At 35.6% G+C, this 19,588-nt stretch overlaps 1 protein-coding gene across 1 annotated transcript in view; it reads left to right on the top strand.

The window, feature by feature from the left end:
* The window catches only part of LOC128182295 (maltase-glucoamylase-like), a 34,840-nt gene that overhangs the window by 10,309 nt on the left and 4,943 nt on the right, over positions 1–19,588 (top strand). The window contains exons 24-56 of the mRNA XM_052850878.1: positions 1,032–1,363; positions 1,609–1,825; positions 2,018–2,172; positions 2,627–2,798; positions 2,888–2,984; positions 3,135–3,253; positions 3,651–3,776; positions 4,106–4,237; positions 4,616–4,750; positions 5,098–5,220; positions 5,306–5,390; positions 5,934–6,066; positions 8,365–8,501; positions 8,775–8,809; positions 10,031–10,168; positions 10,340–10,488; positions 10,672–10,756; positions 10,882–10,938; positions 11,169–11,296; positions 11,505–11,593; positions 11,702–11,751; positions 11,849–12,007; positions 12,171–12,178; positions 13,459–13,707; positions 15,552–15,765; positions 16,145–16,302; positions 16,788–16,959; positions 17,159–17,252; positions 17,367–17,485; positions 17,799–17,924; positions 18,657–18,788; positions 19,146–19,277; positions 19,402–19,524. Of these exons, the coding sequence (XP_052706838.1) occupies positions 1,032–1,363; positions 1,609–1,825; positions 2,018–2,172; positions 2,627–2,798; positions 2,888–2,984; positions 3,135–3,253; positions 3,651–3,776; positions 4,106–4,237; positions 4,616–4,750; positions 5,098–5,220; positions 5,306–5,390; positions 5,934–6,066; positions 8,365–8,501; positions 8,775–8,809; positions 10,031–10,168; positions 10,340–10,488; positions 10,672–10,756; positions 10,882–10,938; positions 11,169–11,296; positions 11,505–11,593; positions 11,702–11,751; positions 11,849–12,007; positions 12,171–12,178; positions 13,459–13,707; positions 15,552–15,765; positions 16,145–16,302; positions 16,788–16,959; positions 17,159–17,252; positions 17,367–17,485; positions 17,799–17,924; positions 18,657–18,788; positions 19,146–19,277; positions 19,402–19,524 (4,380 nt within the window). The remainder of the gene's footprint in view (positions 1–1,031; positions 1,364–1,608; positions 1,826–2,017; positions 2,173–2,626; positions 2,799–2,887; positions 2,985–3,134; positions 3,254–3,650; positions 3,777–4,105; positions 4,238–4,615; positions 4,751–5,097; positions 5,221–5,305; positions 5,391–5,933; positions 6,067–8,364; positions 8,502–8,774; positions 8,810–10,030; positions 10,169–10,339; positions 10,489–10,671; positions 10,757–10,881; positions 10,939–11,168; positions 11,297–11,504; positions 11,594–11,701; positions 11,752–11,848; positions 12,008–12,170; positions 12,179–13,458; positions 13,708–15,551; positions 15,766–16,144; positions 16,303–16,787; positions 16,960–17,158; positions 17,253–17,366; positions 17,486–17,798; positions 17,925–18,656; positions 18,789–19,145; positions 19,278–19,401; positions 19,525–19,588) is intronic.

Genomic DNA, 19,588 nt, shown 5'->3' with positions numbered 1-19,588 from the left:
AATACGGTTTATTTATTTACTCAGCACAGAAGAATTATTACATCATCATTCACTGAATTCAATGTTTAAGGGAACAATTTTTTTCGGTCTTTTGACGAAAATGGCAGAATTCAAGCCCGTAATTTATGTAATTTCAATATAATTTTCTTTTTTATAAATATTATTCATAACACACATTTTTAAAATTTGATAGGTTTGGAACACGTTCTATAGGTTCTGTGAAACATTTACAAAGTCAATTTTAAGAGGGTGATATACCTTTAGCAATAAAATCATGCGAATATGTCAAAAACATTCTGAATTTTTTTCAGCCAAATTTTCAAGGATTTTACCTTTAAAGTTCTCCATCTAATATTTGACATCAGTGTTTAATTATGTCAAGATAATACAGAATACATATCTATGCAAACTTAATCAATTTATAAAACTCGTGATATTCAAAATGCTTTTATTTTAAATCAGATTGTAACTATTATTTCAAGTGCAAAAGGTAACGAAAAAATGTATACAGCTTCATTCAGAATATTTTCGTAATGTCTCCATTCAATCTGATCATTGTGCTTAATTGAAAACAATATCTGACGAAATGATTTTGCTTTATTAAAAATGCCGACCGTGCTGAATTTACATATAGGTCATATTAAATGCGCCAAAACTCGGAGGAAGAAATACTGACACCCTCCCCTTTTCTTTGCATTTTAAAGTACTTTTTGTCTACCGATTTCAATGATGCACTTCTAACGAAATTCTTGATACAACACCGGGGCGTGAGCTACCTTAAAGAACACGATATATATATGTCAACTAGGCCATTGTTTAGAGTTGAAAGAATTTGAACCAATATTTATGAAATTACAGTTAAACAATACAGAAATGACCGGTATTGATGATTTTCCGCTGAGAATTCCACCATCTCCTAGAACTCAATGGACGAAGTGGGTAAATCTTGAGTAAACATTTCAATCAATCACACAGACGAGCCAGGATTAGGGTGTAAAACTAGCCCCCAGAGTCGTTTATAACATTTCCCTTCATATCATCTAGAGGACAAATATAAAGACATGGCGGCCACCGGGCGCTCCAACTCGGGCAGACATACTTGTTTTATGTGCATACTGTTCATGATGTCGGCTGCCGCTATAGTCATGTCGGCCCTAGTTCTCAATCGCATGTTGAATGATGACGACGAAACGCCCCGGTCTATCCTATCGCCGGACACAGTCGCTGGTCAGAAAGTGGACTCCTCTACCCCCCGAGTTCCCGGCCCCGTGCCAGAGTTTAGGACGGAGGCCGTGGTGGATTGTGACCCTCCCAATCAGAGGGATCCGTCACGTGTTGACCAGGAACAATGCGGACAAAGGCGGTGAGTTCCGTCAATTCCATTTTATTCACAGTAATTCTGTAAAATTTACAGCAGTATACAGCAGCATTCAATGATTCGTATGACTAAATATGATTTATTCTATCCATCTGTCTGTATGTCTGTCTGTCTTAAGATGCGTTGTGAAAAAAATGCAACAATGTACCAAGTTTTTAAATATTTTCAAGGTTACAGCTTATGAAACACATTGTTATCAAATTATTACATTTTCTCTCAACAATGTGAAGGTGCAAATGGATCCAACATTCTCATGAAAGAGCCCCAAGGTGCGTGTTAACGAAATCTGTTGGATATTCACTTCCGGGAAACGTCCAGGCCGGTCCCGGATCCCTGTCCGAGGCGCGGATAGTGAGGAAAGGTCCCACGAAGATCTATGATAGGCCTGTCTACAAAGAAGTGGACGTTTCCGTAGATGAATACGGGGACAGTGCTCTCAGGATCTTTGTAAGAATAAACGGGAGTTTATCATTCGATAAGTAACGGGAATGCAAACATATGTGGCAAAACTCTGTAGAAAAAAAATGGATGGCATTTATGAGTAAATATAACACAATACAAAACACATTAATATAGTAAGTTATGCTATTTTCTATGGATATGTGATAAAAAATCATATGTGATATTTGATATCCACAGTTTCGCCCAGTCAACTCATCTGCCTTTGAGATTCCGGACGAGGCGCTCAAAATAAACCGACCGTCTCCCGCCACCAACAAAAAATACAAAGTAGAATTTGTAAGAGAACCGACGTTTGGTATCAAAGTTACCAGGAAAAACTCAAACACAGTAATGTATGTTCAATTTTTTGGGCATATTCATAATTATGTTTTACTCATAACATTGTCCATCAACAACAGAAACTTATATCGTTACATCTTAATATCTTCTTGTTTCTTCTTAATCAACCTTGGATTTTTACTGTAATATCGTCCGTTATATATTCATTCCTTGAATACCAATTTTCGGGAATTTCTATGTTGAGTTGAAGTATAAATTAAAACATTGAAGTGCAATTTTTTAATAACATGATATTTCAATAAGATTGATTGGCCACGATTTTACTTTTTCTTGAGACTAATTTTCACTAAATCCACGTAAACTGATGCCCAAGAGTATTACTGAAATAACAGGTATTCCATAATTTTTGAAACACCCTTAAGTGGACGTAAAACAACATCCAATTATCATCATGAAAGGTACAACGATTTATACACGGCTGACCTGGTTGTTGTTTTGTGTTGGAAGCTTTGACAGCAGTTTGCCGGGACTGACGTTCTCTGACCAGTTCCTGCAGATCAGCACCCGCCTCCCCACAGACAATGTGTATGGGTTTGGAGAGCACAACCACAGGCGCTACCGCCATGACATGAACTGGAAAACGTGGGGCATGTTCTCGAGGGATTTTGCTCCGAATGACGTAAGTAAATGTGTATTTTGCTGTATATAGTCATCTGGTTTGATTAAAAAAGGTTGAAAAGGAATGACCTTAAGCCCTTTTTTCTCCAGGAGCCGTGGAATCTGTACAGCGTTCATCCTGTTTATATGAATCTGGAATCAGACGGACAGGCAAACATAGTGTTTCTCAAAAACAGCAATGCAATGGGTAATGGCAAAATTAAGACAAATGTGCAAAATACCAACTCTTTATAGAAAACTAGCAAAGCTAAAGGTATAAATGAAATTTATGTAATTAATAAAGAAGATTATTGTTAGATGAGTTCTTAAGACGAGTTAATTGTTAATCTATTTATAGAGGTGACCCTGCAGCCGTCCCCGTACCCCGCCATTACCTACAGAACAATAGGAGGGGTTCTAGATTTCTACGTGTTCCTGGGGGAGAACCCAAACCACGCCCTTCAGCAGTACATACAGGCGAGCATATTAAGGGGTGCCAATAGAAAAAATGTAACCATTAAAAATAAAAAAATTCTTAAACTAACAACCGAGAAAAAGGTCGGTATGAAATCTTTATTTGACAATAATACAACTACTTAGTTGAAGAGGATATATCAGTTTATAAAAATATGAATATCACAATCATTGGGTATTCTATCAAACTTAAATTATAGACAGAACATTTTCATTACCCCCCCCCCCCCCGAACCCCCCCCCCCCCAAAAAAAAAAAAATCAAACAAACTAACTAAAACACCCTCCTTCGCTGAACAAAATGGGTATTATAAATGTTTTTTCTATTCAGATAATTGATTTCTGCTCCATACCTTTGAACAATTTTACCTTAAAATAGGTTCAATTTTTTTAACCTTCAGGCGATAGGTCGCCCTCCTATGCCGCCCTATTGGTCTCTTGGTTTCCACATCTGTAGATGGGGATATCGAGACTTACCGGAAATGAAGAAAGTTCACGAGAGGAATATTCTGGCAGAAATACCGTTTGTAAGTGATAACGATCCTAAAGGGATTATAGAAAAGACTGTAGCAAAAGCGCATGTACATGAAAACTAGCATTGCACGTAAAGTTTAGATGTAGGAGAAGAAACTATCGATTGAATTGGTCAATTCTCACGTATATATAATATCAAAGGGTGAATAATAAATAAACGAAGAACATGTATTTAATTGAATTGTTGAGATTAAAATGTAAATGATGGCTTGAACACAGGATGAAGATATGAATAAGTCCAAAAAATAAAAACAAAGCGGAAAGATGTGTAAGTGTAGTATCCCATAAACACGGTAGCATAATATTTGAGCATGTTTTGTAGGACACACAGTGGGGAGACATTGACTACATGTACAAAAAGTTTGATTTCACCTACGACAAAACCACCTTTGCGAGTCTACCACAATTTGTGGAACAGGTCCATAACAGGGGGAAGAAATTTGTGGTTATTGTGGTATGTCTGAGAAAAAGATCAATATGGAAAGTAAAGTCGAATTTGAAATATTGATACTTTGTTTCAGGATTCCGGTATTGGAACCGCTCATTGTAGATACAAAATACAAGATTCAGGACTCTGTTATTGAAGCTGATAATCCATGCAAACACTCTGCTAAATTACTTCAATATTGAAACCACTTATTCTAGATACTAAATACTGATTGAATTATCTGCTATTTATGACTCCAACATTGGAGCCCGTAATTTTATATATTAAATACTCATCTGATACAAAATCACACTACGATTCAGGACTCCGGTATTAGAGCCGCTCTTTTTGCTCCAGGATTCCAGTACTGGAGCCGCTCATTTTACATTTAATACTCTGCTTTAGGACTCCGGTATTGGAGCCAACAAAACATTGTATGCCGAGGCCAGAAGTAACAGTCCCGGATATAGCATGTATGATGACGCAGTCCAGAGAGATGTACTGGTGAAAAACGCCACCGGAGATATCCTGATCGGAAAGGTGGGGTATTCAGGTCTTCTTCAAAATATCAAACGAATTATTATATTGTTCAACTGTGATTGCATGTTTCTTTACTAACGGGTGGCCATGGCCATATACTCTGGATTGTCAATTGTAACTTCTTGGGTCCTTCTGGTGGAGCTCCTGTTTTTACCCTTGTCGGAAGAATCCGAGAAGTTGTGATTGCTGGATTTTGATTTAGTTTTACACGTACATGTAATAAATGTAGGCATTTGTAATCCATGTACAAATCTATGATTGAAATTTATATAAATGTAATGACTGATGAAAAAAGTACCCAGGATTATAAATTTAAAATACAAAAACATGTATGTTTTATTTTTAAGGTTTGGCCTGGTCAAAGTGTTTTCCCAGACTTTACAAACGTCGACAAAATTACGGACTTCTGGGCCCGCTGGATAAAGTTCTTTGTGAAAAACGAATCCATCCCAGCAGACGGCTTATGGATAGTAAGCAATACGTAAAGAACCGTAACGTTATTCTAAATGCCTCTAACTTGTATCTCGCGGCATTTGAATTGTTTCCCATTTTCAGGATATGGACGAGCCTGCAAGCTTCATCCCGGGATCTGAGAATGGTTGCCAGAGAAATGATTGGAACAACCCGCCGTTTATTCCAAGTACTGTATACAACTTTGAACTCTTATTTGCGCTTTAACTTCGAAAATTGTTTATCGGAACGTAAAATGTATTCAAATACACATGTAGCATGAATATTGTTTATACAATTATATATACATTTTCCAGTGTCTTTGTCTATGATAACACTTCAAAATGATATTGTAACGTATAGTCCAATGCAGTTCATCAATGACTATTTTAATATTTAATCGTACAATTGCTGAAAATTATATGAATATATGTAATAAGGAATCATTCTTTGACTATTATGAGGTAATCAAATACGGTTGGTGTGATCAAATCTATCATGAAGCCCTTTGGGCTTTATTGGATTTGATCACCCAGGACCATATTTAATCACATTATCATACTCAAAGAATGATACATAATTCCTTAAATAAAACGACTCGATATATAAAAACAAATCCAAATATCATCAAATACCCTTCCCCATCCACCCATCCACCCATCCACCCCTCCCTCCATGTGTTGATAACAGCCTTTTCACAATCAATTTTTACCACCGTTTCTTCTGATTTCAGAAATAAAAGACGGAGAGAAAGATGGCGGAAGTTTGTATTACAAGACCTTGTGTATGGACGCACAGCAAAAATGGGGCAGACACTACGACGTTCACAGCATGTACGGGCATAGTGAGAGCATGGTTACTTACAGGTACTTCTATCCTTATTAATATGTACCGGTATTGGTTTGCTTCACTCAACTATGATATATAATAGCGTAAAAAATTAAGAATCTAGATGATGACATCAGCAGTGATGTTGAAACATTTCTCGGTCTCTAGATAATCATATATCAACAATGATTTTGTATGTAGCTGTTTCAATACCTATATTATCAGTGATTTCGAATGTTCTGTATAGATAATCAATGAAGTAGAAATTTCGAATGTTGCTGTTTAGCTGTTTATATCGGCAGAAATTTCGAATGTTGCCGTTTAAATATTTATATCACCAGTGTTTACGAATGTTGCTGTCTATCTATTGCTGTCTTGATAAGTATATCAACAATTATTTATAATGTTGCCGTTTAGAGAATTCTATGTTAGCAATGAACTCAAGTGTTGCTGTCTATATCATGATATTAGCAATGATACCAGATGTTGCTGTCTATATCATGATACTAGCAATGATACCGAATGTTGCTGTCTAGATCCTGATATTAGCAATGATACCGGATGTTGCTCTCTATATCCTGATATTAGCAATGATACGGGATGTTGCTGTCTATATCCTGATATTAGCAATGATACCGAATGTTGCTGTCTATATCCTGATATTAGCAATGATACCGGATGTTGCTCTCTATATCATGATATTAGCAATGATACCGAATGTTGCTGTCTATATCCTGATATTAGCAATGATACCGAATGTTGCTGTCTATATCATGATATTAGCAATGATACCGGATGTTGCTGTCTTTAACCTGATATTAGCAATGATACCGAATGTTGCTCTCTATATCATGATATTAGCAATGATACCAAATGTTGCTGTCTATATCCTGATATTAGCAATGACACCTAATGTTGCTGTCTATATCCTGATATTAGCAATGATACCGGATGTTGCTGTCTATATCCTGATATTAGCAATGATACCGGATGTTGCTCTCTATATCCTGATATTAGCAATGATACCGAATGTAACTGTCTATAACCTGATATTAGCAATGATACCGAATGTTGCTGTCTATATCCTGATATTAGCAATGATACCGGATGTTGCTGTCTATAACCTGATATTAGCAATGATACCGAATGATGCTGTCAATATCCTGATATTAGCAATGATACCGAATGTTGTTGTCTTTATCTTGATATTAGCAATGATACCGGATGTTGCTCTCTGTATCATGATATTAGCAATGATACCGGATGTTGCTGTCTATGTCATGATATTAGCAATGATACTGAATGTTGCTGTCTATATCCTGATATTAGCAATGATACCAGATGTTGCTGTCTATTACCTGATATTAGCAATGATACCGAATGTTGCTGTCTATATCCTGATATGGGCAATGATACCGAATGTTGCTGTCTATATCATGATATTAGCAATGATACCGAATGTTGCTGTCTAAATCATGATATTAGCAATGATACCGAATGTTGCTGTCTATATCATGATATTAGCAATGATACCGAATGTTGCTGTCTAAATCATGATATTAGCAATGATACCGGATGTTGCTGTCTATAATCTGAAATTAGCAATGATACCGAATGTTGCTCTCTATATCCTGATATTAGCAATGATACCGAATGTTGCTGTCTATTACCTGATATTAGCAATGATACCGAATGTTGCTGCCTATATCATGATATTAACAATTATAACGAATATTGCTATCTATATCATGATATAAGCAATGATACCGGATGTTGCTGTCTATATCATGATATTAGCAATGATACCTAATGTTGCTGTCTATGTCATGATATTAGCAATGATACCGGATGTTGCTGTCTATATCATGATATTAGCAATGATACCGGATGTTGCTGTCTATGTCATGATATTAGCAATGATACCGGATGTTGCTGTCTATATCATGATATTAGCAATGATACCGAATGTTGCTGTCTATATCATGATATTAGCAATGATACCTAATGTTGCTGTCTATGTCATGATATTAGCAATGATACCGGATGTTGCTGTCTATATCATGATATTAGCAATGATACCGAATGTTGCTGTCTATATCATGATATTAGCAATGATACCTAATGTTGCTGTCTATGTCATGATATTAGCAATGATACCGAATGTTGCTGTCTAAATCATGATATTAGCAATGATACCGAATGTTGCTGTCTAAATCATGATATTAGCAATGATACCGGATGTTGCTGTCTATGTCATGATATTAGCAATGATACCGGATGTTGCAGTCTAGATTATTATTTTATCAGTGATGCCGAGCGTCCCTGTCTGATTGTAGAACCCTGACCAAGCTGTACCCTAACAAGAGACCCTTCATTGTGACTCGGTCCTCCTTCGCCGGAACCTCCCAGTACGCCTCCACGTGGCTGGGGGACAACGACGGACAGTGGAGTCACATGCACGACTCCATTGTGGGTCAGTACAAGACTGGAAATGTTTATTTATGGCCATTTTAGAGACGGGTTTTCTGCTTTTGATGATATACTATGCATGGGGACCTGAAATAGCGGTGCTGAATGGCTGAACACCCTTGCCCCCACTCCCAATTTAGCAAGACATGCACTAATTTGAACTATAAGTTTTTAGCATTTTGTTTACATAAACTTATCTTTCAATTCACATTATTTATAACCTTGTTGCTTTAAGCTTTGTACATCGTTTTAAATTGATTATTTCTTTATCTTTCAGGGATGCTGGAATATCAAATGTTTGGCTTTCCTATGGTGCGTATTAATGCTGATAAACATACATGTATAAATTATATTGATCATCAGGCTTCACCATTTTTTTCTTTGACTCTGATAACCTCACTACATGTAGGTAGAAACAGATATATGTGGGTTTTTCTTTGACTCTGATAACTTCACTACATGTAGGTAGGAGCAGATATATGTGGGTTTTTCTTTGACTCTGATAACTTCACTACATGTAGGTAGGATCAGATATATGTGGGTTTTTCTTTGACTCTGATAACTTCACTACATGTAGGTAGGAGCAGATATCTGCGGGTTTTTCTTTGACTGATATCCCCACTAACTGTAGGTAGGAGCAGATATCTGTGGGTTTTTCTTTGACTCTGATAACCTAACCTCATGTAGGTAGGAGCAGATATCTGTGGGTTTTTCTTTGACTCTGATAACCTAACCTCATGTAGGTAGGAGCAGATATCTGCGGGTTTTTCTTTGACTCTGATAACCTAACCTCATGTAGGTAGGAGCAGATATCTGTGGGTTAACTTTGACTCTGATAACCTAACCTCATGTAGGTAGGAGCAGATATCTGCGGGTTTTTCTTTGACTCTGATAACCTAACCTCGTGTAGGTAGGAGCAGATATCTGCGGGTTTTTCTTTGACTCTGATAACCTAACCTCATGTAGGTAGGAGCAGATATCTGTGGGTTTTTCTTTGACTCTGATAACCTAACCTCATGTAGGTAGGAGCAGATATCTGTGGGTTTTTCTTTGACTCTGATAACCTAACCTCATGTAGGTAGGAGCAGATATCTGTGGGTTTTTCTTTTTTCTTTGACTCTGATAACCTAACCTCATGTAGGTAGGAGCAGATATCTGTGGGTTTTTCTTTGACTCTGATAACCTCACTACATGTAGGTAGGAGCAGATATCTGTGGGTTTTTCTTTGACTCTGATAACCTAACCTCATGTAGGTAGGAGCAGATATCTGTGGGTTTTTCTTTGACTCTGATAACCTAACCTCATGTAGGTAGGAGCAGATATCTGCGGGTTTTTCTTTGACTCTGATAACCTAACCTCATGTAGGTAGGAGCAGATATCTGTGGGTTTTTCTTTGACTCTGATAACCTAACCTCATGTAGGTAGGAGCAGATATCTGTGGGTTTTTCTTTGACTCTGATAACCTAACCTCATGTAGGTAGGAGCAGATATCTGCGGGTTTTTCTTTGACTCTGATAACCTCACCACATGTAGGTAGGAGCAGATATCTGCGGGTTTTTCGGAGCTGACCAGCGTGAGATGTGCCTAAGATGGTACCAACTTGCGACCTTCTATCCATTTGCAAGGAGTCATAACGGCATTTATAGCCCACATAACAGCAGTTTTGTACCGGTAAGAGCATACATTAGTTTATTTTCCACTAAATATGTTAAAAGAGAGCTGTTAAAATGTAATTCTACTTATTATATAAACATGATGATGTAATGATAATTTTTGGAAATGATAACTTTTGGAAATGGTAATTCTTGAAAATGATAATTTTTGGAAATCATAACTCTTCAGGACCAGGACCCGGCGTTTTGGGACCCAGATTTTGTCCGCATTGTGCGTAACCATCTACTGCTTCGATATAAGTTCTTACCGTACATGTACACGTGCTTCAAAGAGGCGCACGTGGACGCGAAAATGGTTCTACGGTCCCTGATGTTTGAGTATGTACATATATAGGGAGTGGGTCAATGAGTATTATCTGATTAATAATAACATTCGGGTCGATTGTGTATCTAATTAATAAACCATTTTTTATTCTAATGGAACAGAATGCTTAAACATTCTTATGTTTATCAGTATCTTATAAAGATTAAAATTTACACGTTTGAAACCTTACATTGCAGGTTTCCAACAGACCCAAACACGTGGGCAATCGACCAACAGTTCATGTTCGGGTCCTCCATTCTTGTGTCTCCCGTTTTAGAAGAAGTATGAACAAATGTTTTTTCAATCTTTTTTCGATGTATTAATTTATTTGTTTTTAATTAGGTTGGATTTTTGTTACAGAAATAAAAATAAAATAACCATTCATTATGAATTCTTATTTATTGTAGAACAAGAAGACAGTTGATGCGTATTTTCCAAAAGGAAGATGGTACACTTACTATGGGGTATACATCCTTTATTGTATTATAAGTATTAAGCTCAGGTCTGGAAGTGGTAGGCGCAAGAAGGAAAATTCAAAAATAAAAAAAAGTAAAATCGTCAAAACCTCGGATCCTCTTGGCAAACACAATCACTAGTATCTGCCTGTGTAATACATTATCATTTTATGTTGGTATTATGATTTATATTCAATTTGAATTAATTATTCCTCGTATTCTTTTATTTCATTTTCTAGGACAATGAGGTAAATTCTTGGAATGGTCAGAACTACACTCTGGACGCGCCTCTCCACGTGCTGAATTTCCACGCCAAGGGAGGATCTATTATCCCGATGCAAGACCCAGGGAACTCCACTCATTATAGGTATCCAATTATGTGTCAACTAATAAAAAATAATCATTTTCCTGCTAGAAAAACAATGAGAAAATACAATAACTCTACGATTGTTATAATATAAATGAAGATATGAAGATAATATTAATATTCATAATATTCATAAATAAACAACATGCGTACAAGTAGGATTCTAAGAACTTCCAAAATGAGTAATTAGAATCCACTTTTACTCTAGTCGTATGAATCCGATGGGTCTGTGGTGTGCCTTGGATGAGAGTAACAGCGCTAGTGGGTCTTTATTTATGGACGATGGCGAAAGCATAGGTAAAAAATGTACATAAATCTCCTTGTCCAGTATTTTTTTAATAAGCTACACAGGTGTAAACAATTCTTTTATTGGAATAATCGGTTTTACTTTTCCTATTTCTACAGATTCTATCGCAAGGAAAAACTATCTTGAGCTGCGCTTTACCCTGCAGAAGGTATGCTAAAAATTGTTCCATAAAATATTTGTAGCATAATTATACTCACTGAAAATACAAAGAATTTGTCAAACTCACATTTTTCCGATTTGTAAAGGGGAGACAACTCGATATAAATGTGATGCATGGCGGATACACTCCTCCCGGAAATCTGAGTTTCACTAGCGTGGAAATCTCAGGTCTCTCCGTCTTCCCGACCTCAGTCTACATTGACGGAATAAAGATGGACACCAGTCATATCCGGCTGAAAAGAAAAGTAAGTCAGTCATTATGAGCGATGTACAAGTTAATTAATATATCTTAGTGAAATAAATTATATTTTGATTTGTTTTTATTCGTCCATTATGAGTTATTTTCCATTTAACTATTTCTGATCCGCCTCTTTTATTGTTGTTAAAGCTATATATTTGTATTTACAGATTCTACAGTTCGTCGACATAAGTTTGGCTGTAAACAAGAATCATACTATAACGTGGAACCCATTTTGATATCCATTACTTTTTTAATGTTTTTATATTTTTAACAAGTAGAATTTAAGGAATGCATGTTTAAATAAAGTAGGTTCTTTGTATATGTGTGCGTTGTAAATGTGAGGCTACCTCAGTATATTATCTACAATTTAGGTAGTATTCGTTTTATGTATGTATGCAGAAAAATCAAATTATGAATAAAGATGAAAATAACAATCAACTTATATTTGTTACTATAGTCTGTCCCAAGATATTTATGCTGCACATTTGGACGATTTTTAATAAAAATACACTTACCTGTGAAAGAAGTGCAATTGAAATAGTTGAAAGGGATATTTTCCAAGATAATTTCATTGACACATTATCATCTTTCACTCGGAAAAATTCACAGGAACGAAAACAGATTCCTTACGGAGATTTATAATGGGGAATGTTTACATCTTTTCTCCATTCGGAATACAGTCGGAATACATCGCGCAATATTTCAACGTTATCATCCGGGCTTGCTGCAATGCAAAATCTCCGTAGACATCACATTTTTTAGCATTGTATTGAAACCTGATAAGCTAACAGGGGCGTTTTGACTGAGAAATCTTGGAAATTTGTCATACTTTTGAATGAACATCGTTTGAATCCTGAGGTATTTATAAATATCAAACAATTAAGCCAAACGTGAATCCAAAATATCTTGGGACAGAATATAATATTGGTACCAAGCAGATCAAATTGATATTGAGTGCACAAGTATATTTTGACTCATACTAAATTATGGCTTAGCTAAATTTGTAGTCAAAGGGTTGTACGTTCGAATCGTTTGTCGCCATATGACCCTCCCGGGGATACAGTGGATACAGTGGATTAAATGAAATACTAGTAGGTCATAATCTCTAATCTATTAACATCTTATAAATTTGTATATGTAACTATTCGCCATGCAAGAAAAGCTAAAGCATGTATAGTTAATTATATAGTTAAATGGACACCCCTTTAACCTCAAAATACCACCTTTTTTTGGTAGCATAATCTGATAAGTGTTATAATTTTAAAACTGAACAAGTTTTAGTATCTTAACAAGTGATAAGATTTTAAATGTTGATAAAAAAATGGACTTGTGGATGTACTGTACAGAAATCTTAGTGTTATCATTCATCATCCGGGACTTTGATATCCGATACGGTAAGTAAACGTGACAAATGCGTCTTTGTCACTGTGTTCTTGCTACCCGGTGATTATTGAGAATGGCGAACTATAATGCAGTGGACGAAGAGGCAAAAGTGAAAAATAAAAGGAAAAGGGTGATCGTGTTCACTTTCATTGCTGTGATTTTGGTGTGTGCCATTGCGGCACCTATAATTATTGGCCAATCGAAACCACAGTACCAGTACAAGCATACCGGGTTGCCGCAGCAGCAGCTGACGTCGCAAAATGACGTCATGGTCGACTGTTCCGGAAGAAAAGGAACCGAGAGTGAATGTAAACAAAACGGGTACGGTATTCTTTATTTCTTATTCTAGCTATAGGTGCAACACGTCCCCGTAAATTCTCATTTCTTTCCCACTGATTAGACCAATTCGTTGACAAACTTTTAACCTTAATTATTTGAAGATACATGAAGCCTAAAATAAAGGAAAAGAGAGATATTTTCTCAAAACACAATCTTCCTTCGCTAACCACTTTTTGGGCCAATTCACTTGCTCTTCTTAATACTAGTATTCTATAAAGTTTGGCGTTTCTATAGGGTCGAGATTTTTAAATTAATTATTTGACTGGTTATAATTTTATTTTGAATATTACGTGTCGAATTCTAGGTTTTTGTATAAAACGGTTGATTTTTTATCTGTATAAGAAAGGGACTTTTATCAAACCTTTTACGACTTTAACAAGCCATATCCCGTTTTTGACGAAAACAAACAAAATAAAGATTATATTAGAATAATTTTTAAACAAAATCATCAAAAATCGTCTAATAGCCACCAATATTTTCCGCCAAATTAAAATAGTCCCATTTTTATTTAAAGTTCACTGGCACATTACCGCTGTGGGCAATGTGGTAATTGATTATGCATTTACTTTTAAAAATTATACTCATAACCTATTTTGGTCAAATACGGGGCACAGTTGTGGTGGTGGTGATGGTGGTTTGGGGGGGGGGGATATACCAAATACTATTCATTCTGACTTTCAAGGGTTAAGAAGGGGTCACATTGGGGGTTCAACAATTCATTTAGATAATTATATTAAAAATTTGAAAAAAGTGAAAACGAGTGGTGGTGGTGGTGGTGGTGGGGGGTATGAAAATGATATGAAACGAGACATCTAGTGTACTAGAAAAACGCCGACCGCCTTGGCCAAAATCGGTCTCAACTCATGCAGTCTGTTATACAAAAATAAATGAAGAACTGTTCTTCTCAATAATTTTATGATATGCGGGCATTAATTTGTGAATTATTATGTGAAACGCGTGTATAGGAAAGTTGGTGTCCTCCATTTCTCCCCTAGATTTACCCCCCCCCCCCAAAAAAAAAGTTACATATACATATGACTTTAATTTATTGTATTGAGTTGTATATAATAACTATGTTATATATTCTCTTCTTTAAAAATGTCAAAAACTAAAATCTATTTCTAGTCTTAATATATAACAATGCTGTTGACTGTATAAATGGTGTCTCAGGTAAGCTGTGATGCCCACTGGCCTCTTTAAATACATGTTTTACATCCCACGACTTTTTACTAATATTTCTCAAGTAAATCCAATATCCTTTAATTTCATTTTGTGGAATAACAAAACTGTCTTTTAAAACATGTTAGAACCTATCTATCTTTTTATGCCCCAGTCATGAAAGCATTTAAAATCATTCTTTTTTCGTTCAATGTTTACTCGAATATTAATAATATAAATTGTTTCCCATAGTTAAATGACAATTGTTTTGAATTAATTTCAAGGCTTAGGAATTTCAATATCAAAGAAAATTATAAAATAAGCAATAAAATGGCTTCCTGCTTTTTCCTACAAGAATTCATCGCAGAAAATTCATTGATTGCGTCACCTTTGTGTATATATATATATATATATATATATATATATATATATATATATATATATATATATATATATATATATATATATATATATATATATATATATATATATATATATATATATATATATATATATATATAAAATACGTTCTTAACAGTAGCACTGACGAAAAAAAAACATTTGGGCAAAATATTAAAGACGCTGACTTTTATTCAGATTATTTAGATATGAACTGTAAAATGCTTAGTTTAAGAAATTTTAATTTTAAAAAGATCAGTTCATTTCAGATGTATTTGGCAAAGAACAAAAAATCCAAGGGCCCCACCTTGCATATATCCCAAAACTATGGGATATCAAATTGAAGGACAAGTGAGAAGTACGGACCGATCGCTTCAGTTCTCCATCCGACAGAAACTCAATAAAACTATCTTTGACACAGACATCCATCAGCTGGTTGACGTCAGCGTAGAGATGTACAGTCCAAAAAGTCTCAGAATTAAGGTATATTAATTGAAATTTCACTTCTATACATAATGTTTGGAGAATTTTAGTGATGTTATTTTAAATCAGTCTTAAAAGGATTTAAACTTAAGGAGGCTTGATGGTCAATAAATAAACCTAAAATTTTAAGATATGATTTGTCAAGCTGTAAACTATCATATTTAGTAAAGAAAAAAAATCCATACATTTTACCTTTTAAGTTTGGGTATTTTCCTTTATTTTTATATAGAGTTCTTATTCTAAAGGAGACCAATACAGTCTAAAAATGGCCAAGACCATCGGGCCTTCTTAATGATCAACTTCCATTTAGTTTAATATATAGTTTAAAAAAAGCTTACAATGATGTTGGGGTTATATTTAATAACGTGACATTTCTTAGTTTATGCCAAATGGGACATCAAAGCCGTTTGAAATACCGGAGGAGGCCATACCAGTGAACGACGAACACCAGGCAGGGGAGAAACTGTACAACGTCACCATTCAACGGGGGCCAGTGTTTGGCATCATTGTCACCAGGCGGTCCACGGGGACGGTGGTGTAAGTTACAATAAATTAAACAATTTGAACGTCTTCTACTTTATTGTACCACATAAAACAAGATTAGGGAAGAGGTTCTCTCTCTCTCTCTCTCTCTCTCTCTCTCTCTCTCTCTCTCTCTCTCTCTCTCTCTCTCTCTCTCTCTCTCTCTCTCCTGGTGAATACAGAAGCTAAGGCGAGAGAAACTGAATCTTAATTGGAATTAAATGTATATACGTGTCTGAACGTTTAATTGAACTGTTTAGAAAAAACGCAATAGTATTAAAAGAGAAAATTAATGAAATGTTGAGTGTTTTGAAAATTAAGACTTTCATATAAATGGTGCTGCTGAATTATTTTTTAGTTTTAAATTATAGATGGGTGTAAAGTTGACGTCTTTCCATTAACTTATTCATCAATTAAAAAAAAACCCCAAACAAACCATAAACTTAAAATGAGGTCTTGTCACTCAGCAAAGAGTTAAAGTACTTGTATTTTTTTTACAGATTCAGTTCGTCAGTTCCTGGCCTCATGCTGTCCGAACAGTTCCTCCAAATCACCAACCGCCTTCCCTCGGGAAACCTGTACGGATTCGGAGAACACAATCACCAGCGATTCAAGCACGACTTGAACTGGAAAACATGGCCGATGTTTACACGTGACACCACTCCCACTGATGTGAGTACAACTTCGTTGAAGAGTTAAAAATAATGTATATGCTTAAGGATTTGCAAGACACTAAATTAAAAAAAAAAACCCAACAAAGCAGGCAGATTACACATGTAACAAAAACCATAAAATCTTCATTACTAAATTATTGTTAAGAGTGTTAGATAGGGGAATTCTCACAGAATATATGCATGTGTTCGATCTTTAGGATTGGAACTTGTATGGGTCGCACCCCGTGTACATGAATGTCGAGAGGGACGGCAATGCTAACATGCTGTTTCTCAGGAACAGCAACGGAATGGGTAGATTACTACATTTTAAAATTCCAATATTTTCCGTCTTTTGAGGTTGATCTTAGCTGCCAGGTGTCGGTTGTCTCTGTGTTTCCTAAGTTAGTGATATAATTTTTTTTCCAGATATCCAAGTTCAGCCCGAGCCTTTCCCCGCGGTCACTTACCGCGTCATTGGAGGGGTGCTGGATTTCTTTGTATTTTTGGGCCCAACACCTGGTGAAGCTGTTCAACAATATGTAAAGGTAAACATATAACATACTCTTGCTATTTTTTACGAAAGCTTTTTCTTCGCTCAAAAATATTCTTTAGAAAAGCTTTTTGTACTTTTTCCATAATAGTTTATTAAAGAAATAACCCCTAGCTAGTTCTTTCCTCGTATTTATGAAGTAAACAAATCGATTATAACCATGTGGTCATATGCATTAATGTCGAATGTCAGAATCCCCCCCCCCCAAAAAAAAAAAAAAAAACCAAAACAAAAAACAAAAAACTAGACACTTATTCCCTCAATGATATAAATATTAACTTTTACTACATCTTTATTTTGTTTTGTAGACAGTTGGTATGCCGGTTATGCCCCCATATTGGTCGCTAGGGTTCCACTTATGTCGCTATGGATACAAAACTCTAGCGGAAATGCAGAGTGTACGGCAAAGGAATATTAACGCAGGGATTCCGTTTGTAAGTCAAAACAAAGCCTTAAAATCATTATATACTCTGTCCCGAGTTTTTGCTTCCACCACTTTTCATTTCATATTTCGATAATAATATATACCTTTGTGCTCAAACTACGTTCATCCACTAATATGAAAAATGTCCTGTTTTGAAACGCCCCCTCTACCGCTTCAGGTTTCAAAACACATCCCAAAATAGAAAGCATATGGGGAGTTTGCATTACATCAGCCATGAATACAAATGTAAGCCCGGATGATAACGTTGAAAAATAGTGTGAGGTATTCCGAGTGAGTTCCGAATTAAGAAAAGATGTGAACATTGTCTATTATAAATCTTCGTAGGAAATTTGTTTACGTTCCTGTGAACTTTTATGAGTGAAAAATGATAATTTGTCAATGAAGATATCTTGGATATTTTCCCTTTCATCAATTTCAACTGTATTTCTTTCAAAGGTATGTGTATTTTTATTAAAAATCATTAATAAATGATGGAAGCAATAACTTGGGACAGACTATAAAAATGTTTACAGGAGAAAATTTACTATAGATTATAAATATCAATAATTTTCATGCTACTGCCTATATTTGCTTGAATGTGCTTTTGATAGAGCGAACTTGTATTTGTGGTACTTCATTGTATTTACGACATAGCTACTGTTTCCAGCCTGCCCCGATGCTTTTTATCGTTTGCAATAAACTAATTTGGATGAGGAAAGTTTCTTTTTTGTTTTGGTAACAGGACACCCAGTGGGCCGATATAGATTACATGTACAAGAAGTTTGATTTCACCTACGACAAGGTTAAATTTAGTCAATTCCCAGATTTTACGAACGAGCTGCACAACAGTGGACAGAAATTGGTGGTCATTGTGGTAAGGGGCCTCAAGATCAGTTCTCTCATCTGTCATTCAAATAGCCCCTCTTTCATTTAATATTTGTTTTGAAATTGCAGGAAAATAATAATCAATCAATAATAACTACTATAAAAAACATATTGATTAATCAATCAACAACAGGTGTATTCTATTTTAGGGAGGATTGATGGTTAACAAAGTACCCATCCGATCTACATTGAAATTTTTAGATATGATTTAAAATTCCCTACAATCCACCTTTAAAATTTGAATAGCTCTTCTTCTTAAAGAGATCAGTACAGTCTAACAATGGCAACGTCCATCCAGTGTTTAAAATTTTCATTCTATATTACTGTTTCGTTTGATGATAAAAAGGATCCTGGCGTAGGCGCCAATCAGAATATTTACAAAGAGGCTCAGAAGAACAGTCCCGGCTATGATATGTACAATGACGGACAAAGGAGGGACATCTTCATAAAGATGAATGGCTCAGAGCTCCAGGGACAGGTCAATTTTCAATTTGTATCCAACAAAGTAATTAAGTATTCTTCGAAATTTTGAAAAATATCGTTACCCCCCCCCCCCCTCCCCAAAAAAAAATTTGTTAAAAAACCAAAATCTTATTGTACAGGTTTGGCCTGGTCTTACAGTTTTCCCAGATTTTACCAACTTGAAGAACACTACGGAATTTTGGAAGTACTGGATTCGGTACTTTATGCAAAACGAAACAATACACGCAGATGGACTATGGATTGTAAGTCAACTCAGTGTACTTTTTGGTCTCTTTGCATTGTTTTGATATTTTTGAATATTGAATT

This window comes from Crassostrea angulata, chromosome 4 (genome assembly GCF_025612915.1).
Source record: "Crassostrea angulata isolate pt1a10 chromosome 4, ASM2561291v2, whole genome shotgun sequence".
In the NCBI taxonomy this organism is placed as follows: Eukaryota; Metazoa; Mollusca; class Bivalvia; order Ostreida; family Ostreidae; genus Magallana; species Magallana angulata.
This window is presented reverse-complemented; position numbering and strand designations above follow the sequence as displayed.